General features: G+C 41.0%; 1 protein-coding gene across 1 annotated transcript in view; it reads left to right on the plus strand.

Moving 5' to 3' along the window:
- lcor (ligand dependent nuclear receptor corepressor) overlaps positions 1–6464 on the plus strand; it is a 90376-nt gene extending 83912 nt beyond the window's left edge. The window contains exon 7 of the mRNA XM_067585476.1: positions 2184–6464. Coding sequence (XP_067441577.1) covers positions 2184–3324 — 1141 coding nt within the window. The 3' untranslated portion in view covers positions 3325–6464. The remainder of the gene's footprint in view (positions 1–2183) is intronic.
- Positions 6465–11905: the final 5441 nt, after the last annotated feature.

Here is an 11905-nt window from a genome sequence, read left to right on the forward strand (position 1 = left end):
CAGTATTTCCCCCAAGTTTATTCTCCCACATGCCATCCGCTGACTTGACAAGCTACTTCCTGTTATTATGAACCTAAAGGCTGATTTATGGTAGGTCTCTTGACACTTTTGATAAGTGTTGCTCGACAGAAATTATGTATTTTCTATAGAAATAAGTGACGCTCAACACTTTCCTTTCATGTACATGTGGAGAATTTTGTTACGTCATGGACACCATCATATTTTGTCACGCAATGTGATTGGGTAGTGTTACTAACATCGCCATGGAGATTGTAGTTTTCACTGAACTTCCTTATTGATATTTTGGACTGTAAGTTTAGATAACTTATAACATCCTTGTTTAATTGGACCCAGTCTGGATGATATAATGTCACTAAACAAACCAGCTGGTGGATGGCATCTGGTTACCATGGAGATGACCGACACCTTTCGCCAAAGCATGAATTGAAAATGTCTTAAATTTCTGTTGAGTGACACTTATCAAAAGTATCGAGCGACCTACCATAAATCAGCCTTAAGGAAGCGTTTTTAAAAGAGACTGTCCACTGTTGCCATAGTTACTTAGCAGTAGGAACATTGGCTGCAGCAGTTCAAGTGGCATGTAAGCACATGTTTCAAGACCACAGGCAGTTTTCAGAAAATTTGAAACATTGAAATGTCAGATGCTTGCTGATCACTGCAGGTTGGACAGAAGACATACTGTATGTTTTCATTTTAGTTAAATATAACTTCAAGAAACTCAATTTAAGGTGTAAATAATTATCGAAAACAAGACAGGAATGATAAACCATAGGAAAAGTTTCCCAATCTTTTTGGACTGTGACCATTAAAATTGAAGCAGTCTCTACTTTGGACGACCTTTCTACCTCTTTCTTATAGTGTCAATCATCATGCCACCTCTTATATTTATTTTAAGATATATATAAGGGGTAACTATGCCTTTTATAAATTTTAAAACTGGATTATAATAAATGTTTTATGAGTTATGGTACAATCTGCAAACTGAGCTCAGCAGTCACATACCACACATTATTATGAACATAGTGTTCAGAATCTACTATTTTGGTTGATTGATAGTCCCTCAGTTTTTATTATTTTGGAGGTCTACTGAGTTCAATTTTATACTGAATAGTGGTTTGAGGTTTGTTAAGAGTTTATTCTTGGTCATTATCTGTTAGATCAGTGAATGCTGCATGAGTGAAAGAAGTTAACAATGTGCATCAGAACACTTGGTTAAATCTTTAGTTTCCAAAATCCTTTTGTGATTTTGGCTCGACCAGAATGTGAAAGTGTGATAAAACCATGATAATAGCTTCTCATGTGTCCTTGCCTTCACACATCTCCCCTTAACCCTCTCCTTATTGTTACATTATTGATTAGCTTAGCAAACCCTGCTGCTACATGTCCTGAATTTTATAAGCATTATGTCTTTCTGTTTGCTTTTTTCCCCAACATCTCTGAATCAGCTTACATCTCTAAATCATCACAATGCCATTTTAACACTCCAGTCACATCGCACTGAAAAAATAAATGGGTCTATAAACTGAAATTTGTATTAACCAGAGTAAAAACAAGATTGCCAATGCAGAGGGAACAGCTTCAATGTTTGTGCTAATATTTATATAATTGATGCTTTTGGTGCCTTTTGCAATGTGCATTTATGTGTATAAGTTTGAGATTTAATTATGGCATGAAAGATTAAAACATAATGACTCTAACATCCTTTTGCCACCTCAGTTATAGTCATTGCAAACAACTAATTGATGTTTAATAATGAAGGGCTGAGAAAAACAACTTGTTTGCAACTGTTTTGTCAAATTGTAAGCCTAGTAATGCTCTGCGTTCCATAAAAAGGAAGACCGATGCAGTAGACATCTCTAAGATTTGTTATGTTTTACTTAACAGGTCTGTGTGGGCAATAATAGGCGTAATTATTGACTGGATAAATGAAAACATGTTAATTCACTCAAGTCACAAAAACATGTATTTTCCCAATAACCCTAAGTGGTATTTATGCGGATTGTTTCAGTTTTGTTTGCAGAGGTTTTAAGATATTCCCTGCTGACATTTCTGACATTTAATTACACAATATACATCAAACCCTGGTCTCAGGAAATCAGTTTTGTTTAATTGTGAGATCTCTGACTCTGTTCATAATTTTATTTCCTTTTTTCTCCATCCAGACGTTCCCTTAAAGTGGAACATACCCTGCCAGAGGTGGATGAGGAGGACGGCCTGCTGCAGAGAAGCTTGCAGGACGGACTGAGGGAGAACTACATCAGCTCCAATTCTTTCAAGCCCCCATTGGCCCGCTCGCTTCGCATCAAGGAAGAGCTCCTCAGCCAGAAGCACCGCCTCCTGAGCCAGCCTGCTGCTCTTTCATTGGCTAATCTAGAGTCAGCCGGCTTGCTCAATCACGGGCAGTCCCACTCCTTGCTTGGCCAGAAGGGCTCTTCCTCCTTCTGGGGGAGCAAGGCCCACCTTGACAGCCTGATGAAATTAAAGCAGGCCAGTGGAGCTCTGAGTGGGGCCCTCAGCGAGCTCAAAGACCTGCCTACATTTCTGGAGAATCACAACCACCACGGAGCCTTCTCCTTCAAGAGTTCCCTCCACCATCACCACCACAATCAGGTCTCCAAGGCCCAACACCACCACGAGGGCAAGAGAGACCAGGGCCATTCACCTCCTGTTGACCTAAAGATACCCCAGGTTCGGGGCATGGATCTCTCCTGGGACTCTCATGCCTCTGAACTGTATGGTTACGGCGCCATGGGGGTTGGGGGTGGTGGCCATGGGGAGAACACCTTGAGCCGGAAGCTGAGAGCCATCCTACCCAAGCAGAACCGCCGGGGAGGAAGCCTTGGAAGCCTGTTGGACGGGGCGGCTGACTACTGGAGCTCTGACTTGGACCACTCCAGTTCTGGGCCGGCGTACTCCACCTCTGATGTGGAAGGGGACCCAAACTCCAAGCAACCGAGGAAGAAGAGGGGCCGTTATCGCCAGTACAACAGCGAGATCCTGGAGGAGGCCATTACAGTAGTGATGAGCGGGAAGATGAGTGTGTCCAAGGCCCAGAACATGTACGGGATCCCGCACAGCACCCTGGAGTACAAGGTCAAGGAGCGCATGGGAACCCTGAAGAATCCCCCAAAGAAGAAGCTCAAGCTGATGATGAAGATGGAAGCAGGAGGCCAGGATTTTCCCGTGGAGTCAGAGAATACACCCACCGCAACCTCACGAGATGACGGCCCGCCGCTGGCAGCTGCTGAGCTCAAGGACAATGTAAAAGAAGAGATTGATGACAATTTCAAACCAATCGACTAAACGACTAACACATGTAAACCTCAGTCAAATGACAAAAGTAATTTGAAAACGGATCGGGCTTTATTTGTGCCAATTTACTTTGCAGTATCTGGGTGAGCACAAACGCAGGGATAATATGAGGATTCTTAAAAAAACTGGAGAGAAACAACATCGGATGGTTTTTAAACAAGCGTCACTTGAACGACGCTGAACATGCATTTGTTTAGCTTTTATATCCAGGGGCTTAACAAATGCAGCTAAAGACAAGAGTTAAATGACAATTAATGAAGTTTCCTTAAGCATGCTGATAATCCCCAGCCCCAAAACCTAATCCCCCTCTTTTCTGAACTTGATACACTGAACCTTTGCTGCTTATAAATGCAGTTTGGGGTTTGGACCATTCCAATTTGGGGGAAAATGAGGGGAAGGTTGAAAATTAACTCCTTATAAAAAAAAACACTGACAAATTAAAGCCCCTTAACCGCTCCCCTCTGTCATGGAGTACTAGCTGAAAATTGGTAAGTGAACTGATGATTACATTTGAAGCCAACTGTAAGGTTTAATCATGCCATCGATATTCCTCACCAGGGTTCTGAATCAAAACCCATTTGCCAGGTAGCCATGACGCTTTAACTGCAAACCTTTTCTTTCCTCCTTAAGATATTCTGCTAATTTCTGTGTGGACGAAAGCAACATTAACCCGTCCTTTTTGAACGAGAAAAGACACACAAAAGTCATTCAGGGATGCATGTTTGTGAGTTTCGTGGATACTACTGACTTCTATAATTCGACTTCTTTTCCTCTATCTTTATCTTTTCATTTGATTTTGCTTTCTTTTGCACTACACTTTGGGTCTGGCGCTTACAGACCAGGTTACCTCGGCATTGTTGCCCTTGCATCATGCACTTATTATGGTCTGTCTCTGAAGCCCAGTCGCAACCTCGCAATGGGTCAGAGGTGCACATCGCCTGTGCACGCTGATCCATAATCAGATCCAGGAAGCTCTTTAACCCTCTTTTTTGCCAAGGGACAAGTTGAGGGGTAATCTGATTATGGATCAGCTGTTTTTAAGGCGGAATGCTACCTCATGGACCTCCATCAGTGTCTCACTGCTGATCCTGGAATGCCAGAGCCGCCATCAGGTCCGCCCTCCAAATGGGTGGCCAAAGTGAGCTCATCCCCTCATGGAGATCTTTATTGGATGAAGGCCTTTTAGGATCAGAATGTGAAACTCTGCTGCTATCCAGTTGATTATCTAGCTCATATACAAGGCTTTAGCTAGTTTTAGCTAATGAGTTTTAGCTAGTCCTAGCTAACAACAACACATTGCTGAAGTTTTGTTTTTTTTGCTTTTCTAATCAAACTAAGCAGAAACAGCTTAGCTGATGAATTTTTAAAAAAATTCTTCTACCCTCAAACTTCAAAGACAGTTTTAAAGGCAGTTTACTACGACAATGTGCATTTATAGAGGGGTGTTCATTTGGGGAGGTGGGTGGGCAATATGCAGTGGGGAGGGGTAGTTGATAGAGGTGAGGGAAAGGCAGATTTAATATATTATAAATTATTATGACTGATGACGTAAAAGCCAATCCGTGATTCTGGAAGATTCCTTTTCTCCTCGTTTTTAACTCAGGGTAACTGAGACAGATGATGTGGGTTTCAAATGTGGTTGTTTCCTGTTGGACCTATAGTTGACAGACAGGAGGACAAGACACGCCTCTCACTAATGCTTTGTCTGCGGGAGGGGCTATGTGAGTAAATATAGCAGCGCCATAGCCGATAGACCTGCTAACGAATCATGAAAAAAAGAACAGAAAACACCGACGTTGGCTTTGGGGATCAAACTTATGGCGCTAAACTTCTAAAATAGCACTTTTCAAAAATAAGAGAAAAAAACAAGAGAGAAAGAAAGCTGTCTGAGGTTATGCATGTAGTGTAGCTCTTCTCTGGGGGATATGGAGCAGGGAGCTGTGAGGAGTGCAGAGAGATGGAGGAAAAAAGCTTTAGTGTGTTAAGACTTTCAGAAAGCTGCAGCTTGGACCCAAACTACTTTTTTCCACTCGATTACCTCCTCAATTAAAAAAAAAAAAAAATTTAAAAAAAAAAAAAAAAAAATCAAAAGGAAAAAAATGGTTAACAGCTTGAACAAGTTAAGTTCTGTGTAGTGTCGTCTTGTTGTTTTCCCTTCCCCTCGTCACTGAAGCACCAGGGATAGATAAACTATCACCACGTTTTACCAGACGGGGAAAGAATATCCCTCAGAGGACACAGGTGTAAAGAAAAAAAAAAATGCTCTTTTGGTATTTTCCATCAGGAAAAGATTGAAGGAGATGACAGAAGCTTTTTGCTTGTCATGTTTTTTTTGCTCTGTGGTAAATGTTGCTCTTCGCTCCTAACACTGCCTGGTGCTCACCCAGTCTGTGAGATTTTTAAACATGAGAATTGTACCTCTCTGTTCAGATGAAATGATGATGATTCACTCCTTTTGAAATGTATTGTACATTTTATTTATTTGATTTGGTTTTTTTTTGTTTTCTTTTGATTATTCTCTTCAAAATGGCATGCACCACTTTGTTTTTGGCTGATTTTGGGGGTTGGGCAATTGAATATATTATGTTGAGAGGATTTCAACACAATTAATCCTGAGCCAGAGATGCTAAAACTCTTTCCAACTTACGAATGAATGATTATTTAATTATTATTAGAATTGTTTACTAACTGTTGCATACAATCTTATTTTCCCCACTATTGTTATTGATTATCCACCTTAAGCTTTGTAGCTCCCTTGGCTTAATTGGCAGGTATGCACGGCCAATGGGGAAAAGCTCTAGAAAAGACCCCTTAAACATCAATATTGCCGGGGGGTCATCATGCATGAAATGCGTCCAACACTTAAACAATGCTGAGCATTTGAAGTGTCTAATAGGTTGTCTTGTGCATCAAGTTGGACCCAGCGAAGGACAATGCACTGATCCGATAGTTAAAACAGGATCAAAGCCCCAGCGTTGATGGCAAAGCACTTCTTATGAACACGCCTCTGATAAAAGGCATGATAGCTGCTCGCTTACCCCTACCATTTTACAAAACATGACTTACAGTGTGGGATTACTTTACTGTACCCCCTCCCTCTAAAAAAAAAAAAAAAAAAACCCAGAACAAAACGAACCCATGGCACTCTGCCTGTTAGCCTGTTTCATGTGATGCATGCAAAGCATGGATTTGTGCTTAAAAAGAAAAAAAGATATATGTGTGGAAATACTGTGATTGGCACTTAATGCATAGGTTTGCATGGAAAAACTCCAACAGCACTTAGACTGAACTCCCCTGAGAGGGGCGATTCCTTGAAGGCCAAACGATCTCTGTGTATAATTTACACAAATCTCTAAATCATTGACAATAATGTTCTCTCTGTCCTTCAAGAAATTCTTGACCCTTACTGTGCGTTTGGATTTTGCCATAAATTTGCCATTGCTTTCTAAAAAATGTAATTTAAAATTCTTTAAAAGTCCCATTTTCAGCCTGATCTAACCTACTGAGGTGCATGCCATTTAAGGTATATTTATTTCATTTGATTTGATTTTTCTTGGGTTCTATTGATTGTTTATAGTCATGTGGTTAACGGCTCCCCCTGTCCGAAAAAGTCCTCCTTCTTGCAACTGAGTCTCACTGCTGTTTTTAAAGAAACCTCATACTATATTATATACTTAAGATACAGTATATATCTATTTATATACATATATATATTAACAAATACTCACATAATGAATGTAGTGAACTGAAATGAATTTCTCAAACTTAGAAAACCAGAACAGTGATCTGCAAAAAAGATGGCACTGTCAGACTGTTGTTTTTATTATTTTGCTTTTAGTTTCACTTTACGCTGCTTGCGTTGGAAACGCAGTCGTTTTCCGACGCAGGCGTGCGACAGTAGCCTTCAGTACTGTAAATGTCTCAGGATCGAGCCAATAGGATGGGCAGCAATATTTGTCAGTCGGAAAATGGCGCAGACTTAACTACCTGTACTAGATGTAATTTATGGACGTATATATATAAACAATATATCGACTTGGTCAGCAGAGGCCAAGTGCTATACCTCAATCTCAGAATAATGACTCCTTTCCGTGCCTCGTACTTTTATGTATCCCTTACCTGGGAGCCTAGCGAAGGGATAGCCGATACTCTGGGAAATATAGTATCCTCCGCTGTTTCTTTTCTTTTATTATCTTTTTTTGTTTTTTTCTTTGTTTCGCCTCCCTCTTTGCAAAGGGTGGAGGGAGACGCTTCAAGTGTCTGACTGACCAATATTTGCCACCCTACCTCTTTTCAGGTATTTTTTTTTTTTGCAACAACAAAACCTTACAGAAGTACATAATGAGCAACAGATTGGAAAAAAAAAAAGACCCACAGGGACAGCTATTTCTGTGCCGGTTGGGGTTGATATGAAAGGGTGCAAACCTCTCATTTCTTCCTCTAGAAGTCAAAACATTTTGGGATTCAGTCGTCTGGTTTCACCCTGGAGGCGATAAGTCAGGTCGGTCCCACCCTGGTCTGATAAAGAACAAGGTGTTCTGTTCACTGAGGGTTTTTTTTTTTTGTTTTGTTTTGTTTATTGTGTGTTTTTAGGTGTAACATAACCCCAGGTTGAAACTTGACAGGTTTTTTTTTGTTTGTTTGTTTTAGTTTTTTTTTTTTTTTTTTTTTTTTTTTGCGTTTTTTATTTCTCACACCCAGAGAAATCAGAGACCCAGAGGGGAGATTGGGGGACAGGTGGACAAGTTAACCTTCCTTTATCTGCTGTCTTGTAAAAGAAAAAATATTCTCTCCAAAACCTTTTACACTGCATTCCAAAAAAAAAAAAAAACACCCCACACACACAGGAAAATGTACCTTTATATGATGAAAATAGCTATATACTTATGAATATATATGTATTTATTTTACTGTTTTTGCATCTTCAGGTAAGCCAATCGATTACTCTTTTTGCTTTTCTGGTTGGTTTTTATTTTTTCATTTCTTCGAGTGAAAGACTGTCAAAAACGTGATAAAAGAAGAAAAAAAAAAAAATGTCGAACAGCAACTATTGTAACCTCACTTAGTAGACGCCACATGACGTGCCATTTTGTTTCAGGATGGTGTGTGATGCTGCCGGCTACCAGGAAAGAAAGAACCATAATGTATATGATTGCCATGCTCCTCTCTCAGCGGAGAGGTTTCTTCTGTTTCTTTTTCTGTCACGCTGCATATCTGGTTGTCATTTATACCTCAGGTCCGACCACTTCAAAGCAGCTGATTGTACATCAGAAACACACATACACACACACACACACACACAAAACACACAAAACACACAAAGAAGAATCAGGATTTTTAGTACGGCTAGTTTCCAGATTTTTAGATGTAACCGACAGAAGCAGTTTTTGAATAATCGTCGTTTCTTGTTGTCGTTGTTCGTGCTGTTGTTATTCTGATGGCATGTTCTTTTCCTCTCTTTGTTTTCTTATATAAAAAAAAAATAGAAAAGACAATTTCTTTAAAATGCCAGAAGCCAGGTTTCTGTGAATACAATGCTGTATTCTCTCTAGCACATACAGCCGTGGAAGAGCAGAACGCGCACACACACACACACACACACACACACACACATATACTCTCCCTCCTCATCAGGTAGCCATACTTTGTGTGGGCAGGTTATATGTATAATTATGAAGCTGGGAGTCTGCTGTGTCTCTTTTAGAAGCAGGTGGGTGTGTTTTGTCCACAGCCTGCAGAACATCAGCCCTGCTTGCTGATTTTGATCTGGCACACTGGGACACTGCAGGCAATGCCTCTGTGAAAATCACTTTGTTTTGTTTCATGCTCTCAACAAAGACTCCATTTCTTTCTTTCTTTCTTTCTTTTTCTATCAATCTTTTCCTTTAAGGCAAAAAAATCCTCCTGTCAGTTTCACCCTGTAGCATGTCACCACTCTATGATGTTCAGTGCATTCCTGCAGTTATTTTGTTGTAATTTAAGTCTCTGTTGTTTCCATCTGTCAATTTCCGCTGTTGTTAGCGATTGCTCGCGATTCCCAGAATTCCTTTTGACAACCGCCAGAGTACGGGCATGAACTTCTGGTATTCAGCTGTGTGTTAACTGTCGGTGGAGATGAACAGATTCATGCTGCATTCGTGTTTGGTTGGGAAATCAGCAGTGAGAAGGGTCACCTGTGGTTTAGTGTTTGTTTGGCTGCTCAGGAGCATAAACTTGAGAGTTCTAACTGACATTAGAAATGCTTTAAAAACCTACAACCTTGTAATGTTTGTTCACAGTAGACTGTCAATGCAGCCGCGCCGATTTGACAACACATCCCAACTTGTGATCAGATGCGGGATAAAATCAAGACAAAAAAGCGAGGGTCGCTCCAGTGTTTCGTCTCGTGGCTGCAGTGCATTCTGGTCCCTGCGGGTTGCTGCGGGTTTAGACATCGATCCTCCTAAACAACACTAAAAGCTAAAAATAGATGCAGGAATGCAAAGAACATCACCAATAGCTAAATATGTTTCCTCAGGTTCCCAACCCGGAATTTCTTCTATTCTTAGATTACTGTCAGAGAAACCGCCTGGTGATTTTTAGAATGGATCCATTTTTAACTACATATCCAAGGAGATCTATCCCACTTTTATTACCTTTTTAAAAAGTAATAATCAGCACATCAACTGATGGTTACAATTCTCCTTGTAAGCTTTGCCATGCTGTTGTTCCCCCCCCCCCCCTCCCCGCGATATTCGTCAAAGCAGCGCTAAAAGATCTCTTAAAACGTGCATCTCTGTGGCAGAGTGTGATGCCAAGTGTTGTAAATGTCAAAGCATTTGTGAAGATGGTGACAAGCAGTCGCTCAGTAGCAGCCTGGCTCTGAAAGCTGAGATAAGTACAGATCTTAAAGGCCAGACACGCCTCTGGAACGATGCTCATCTGCAGCAATCAACAAAACAGACACCGTCACTCCTTATTGTTATACTTTGCAAAACAACAAATTTGGAAGGGGCCCCGGTGGTTAGGACGTAGAAATTTGGAGAAATGTCAATTCTGAACCTAAAGTGTAGAAATTGGATTCTGAAGCTAAAAGTTGATGGTTTAAGTGTTGCATCTTAGTCAAAACTATTCTGATAACTACACTTTGAATTGGCCTTTTAATACAGTTTTTAATCATGCAATCTTTTGCAAAATCTTGTGCTTTGATGTAGCAAACATGAAAATGAGAAAAACACTTTTTCAGCCAGATTTTGAATATTTCTATGGGGCTGAATGCGTTTTCAAATTGCACTCTTCATTTTCTAACTGCAGCTTAGTTTCCCTGCACATTATTCAAAGCCGATGATTTCCAAATATCTAAAGTGGCTCATTAATCTGCTTCATACATTCTGATGGCACCAACCAGGAATCAGTTTTAAAGTTAAATTTGTTGTTCTTCAATCAATGGAATAAAGAGTGCCTTTTGAAGACTCTAATCACTATTTTAAATCAAATCTGTAACGGGTTGGTTTCTTAATCACGTATAATCTAACCGCCCGAGTGAAATCACGAGAGAGGTTGCTTCAAGAACAACAATCCTCTGTCGAAGCAAAATGTCATGTTAGATTCAGGTCAAATTTGTCGGCTTAAATTCCCAGCCCCCCCCCCCCACCTCCCTCCTTATGATTATGTTGCACTGTGAAAGGCTCACAGGGAGACATTTTCTCACATTGACTGTTCTCGCCTCCGACGAGCCCGCGGGTACCGGCGTGCGTCTCATCCCTCCGCCTCGTCAGAAAGCCTCCTCACACAGATGGCAGCCAGACAGACCGTCAAGATAGACACAGCGGTTGGAGGAGATGGATGGGAGTGCAAGGATGAAATCTAAGTGAAGTAGAGAAGAATAAAGGCCGCTGAAGGTCGCCATCCCCACCCCCACACCGCAGTTAAACAACAGGCTTTTAATGGAACGGTAAATTCACTCCACAGACGGAACGTTACTTCGGCGCGGCGCGTCTACGATTAAAAGCTGCCACGGTCGATCTGAAACTCCACTTAAGAGAGGGAAGGGGATTATTAGGGACAAAAATACCAGACCTGATGTGCAGGTTGAAAAGGAAAATTTTTAGTCAGGACTGTAGGAAGGAAATCTGGTTCTGCTCTGTGATAGAGTGCATTTCATGAGGTGCCCTTGTGTGTTGCCATGACAATCTTGCAGCGTTGCTCCCATGTGGAGGTGTGTCTGGCCCTTTAGAGCCACCTACAAGGACCAGCTGCTCTCAAGTCAAATCCAGCTCTGCTAACACTGATTCATCATTGGATTTTTGGCCAAAATTGACACCATCTTGATGCAAAAACGACACTAATGTATTAATGCTGCTCTTTGAAAGCAAGTGCTGTTACACAAGATCATCGCCCAACACTTTTAAACAAATATATACCACAGAATATCCGTTATCCTCTCCTCACGTCTCCTTTCATCGTCTTGCTCTCATTTGTATCCATTTGAGAGCGTTTATTTGTCCGTCTTTCTGCTCGTCTCTTAGATGGTCTCTGTTGTATCTGCTACCTCAGTCTGTCAGGAAGACTTGCCTGTAGGGATATTTTCAGG

This window comes from Thunnus thynnus, chromosome 3 (assembly GCF_963924715.1).
Source record: "Thunnus thynnus chromosome 3, fThuThy2.1, whole genome shotgun sequence".
Taxonomy (NCBI): domain Eukaryota; kingdom Metazoa; phylum Chordata; class Actinopteri; order Scombriformes; family Scombridae; genus Thunnus; species Thunnus thynnus.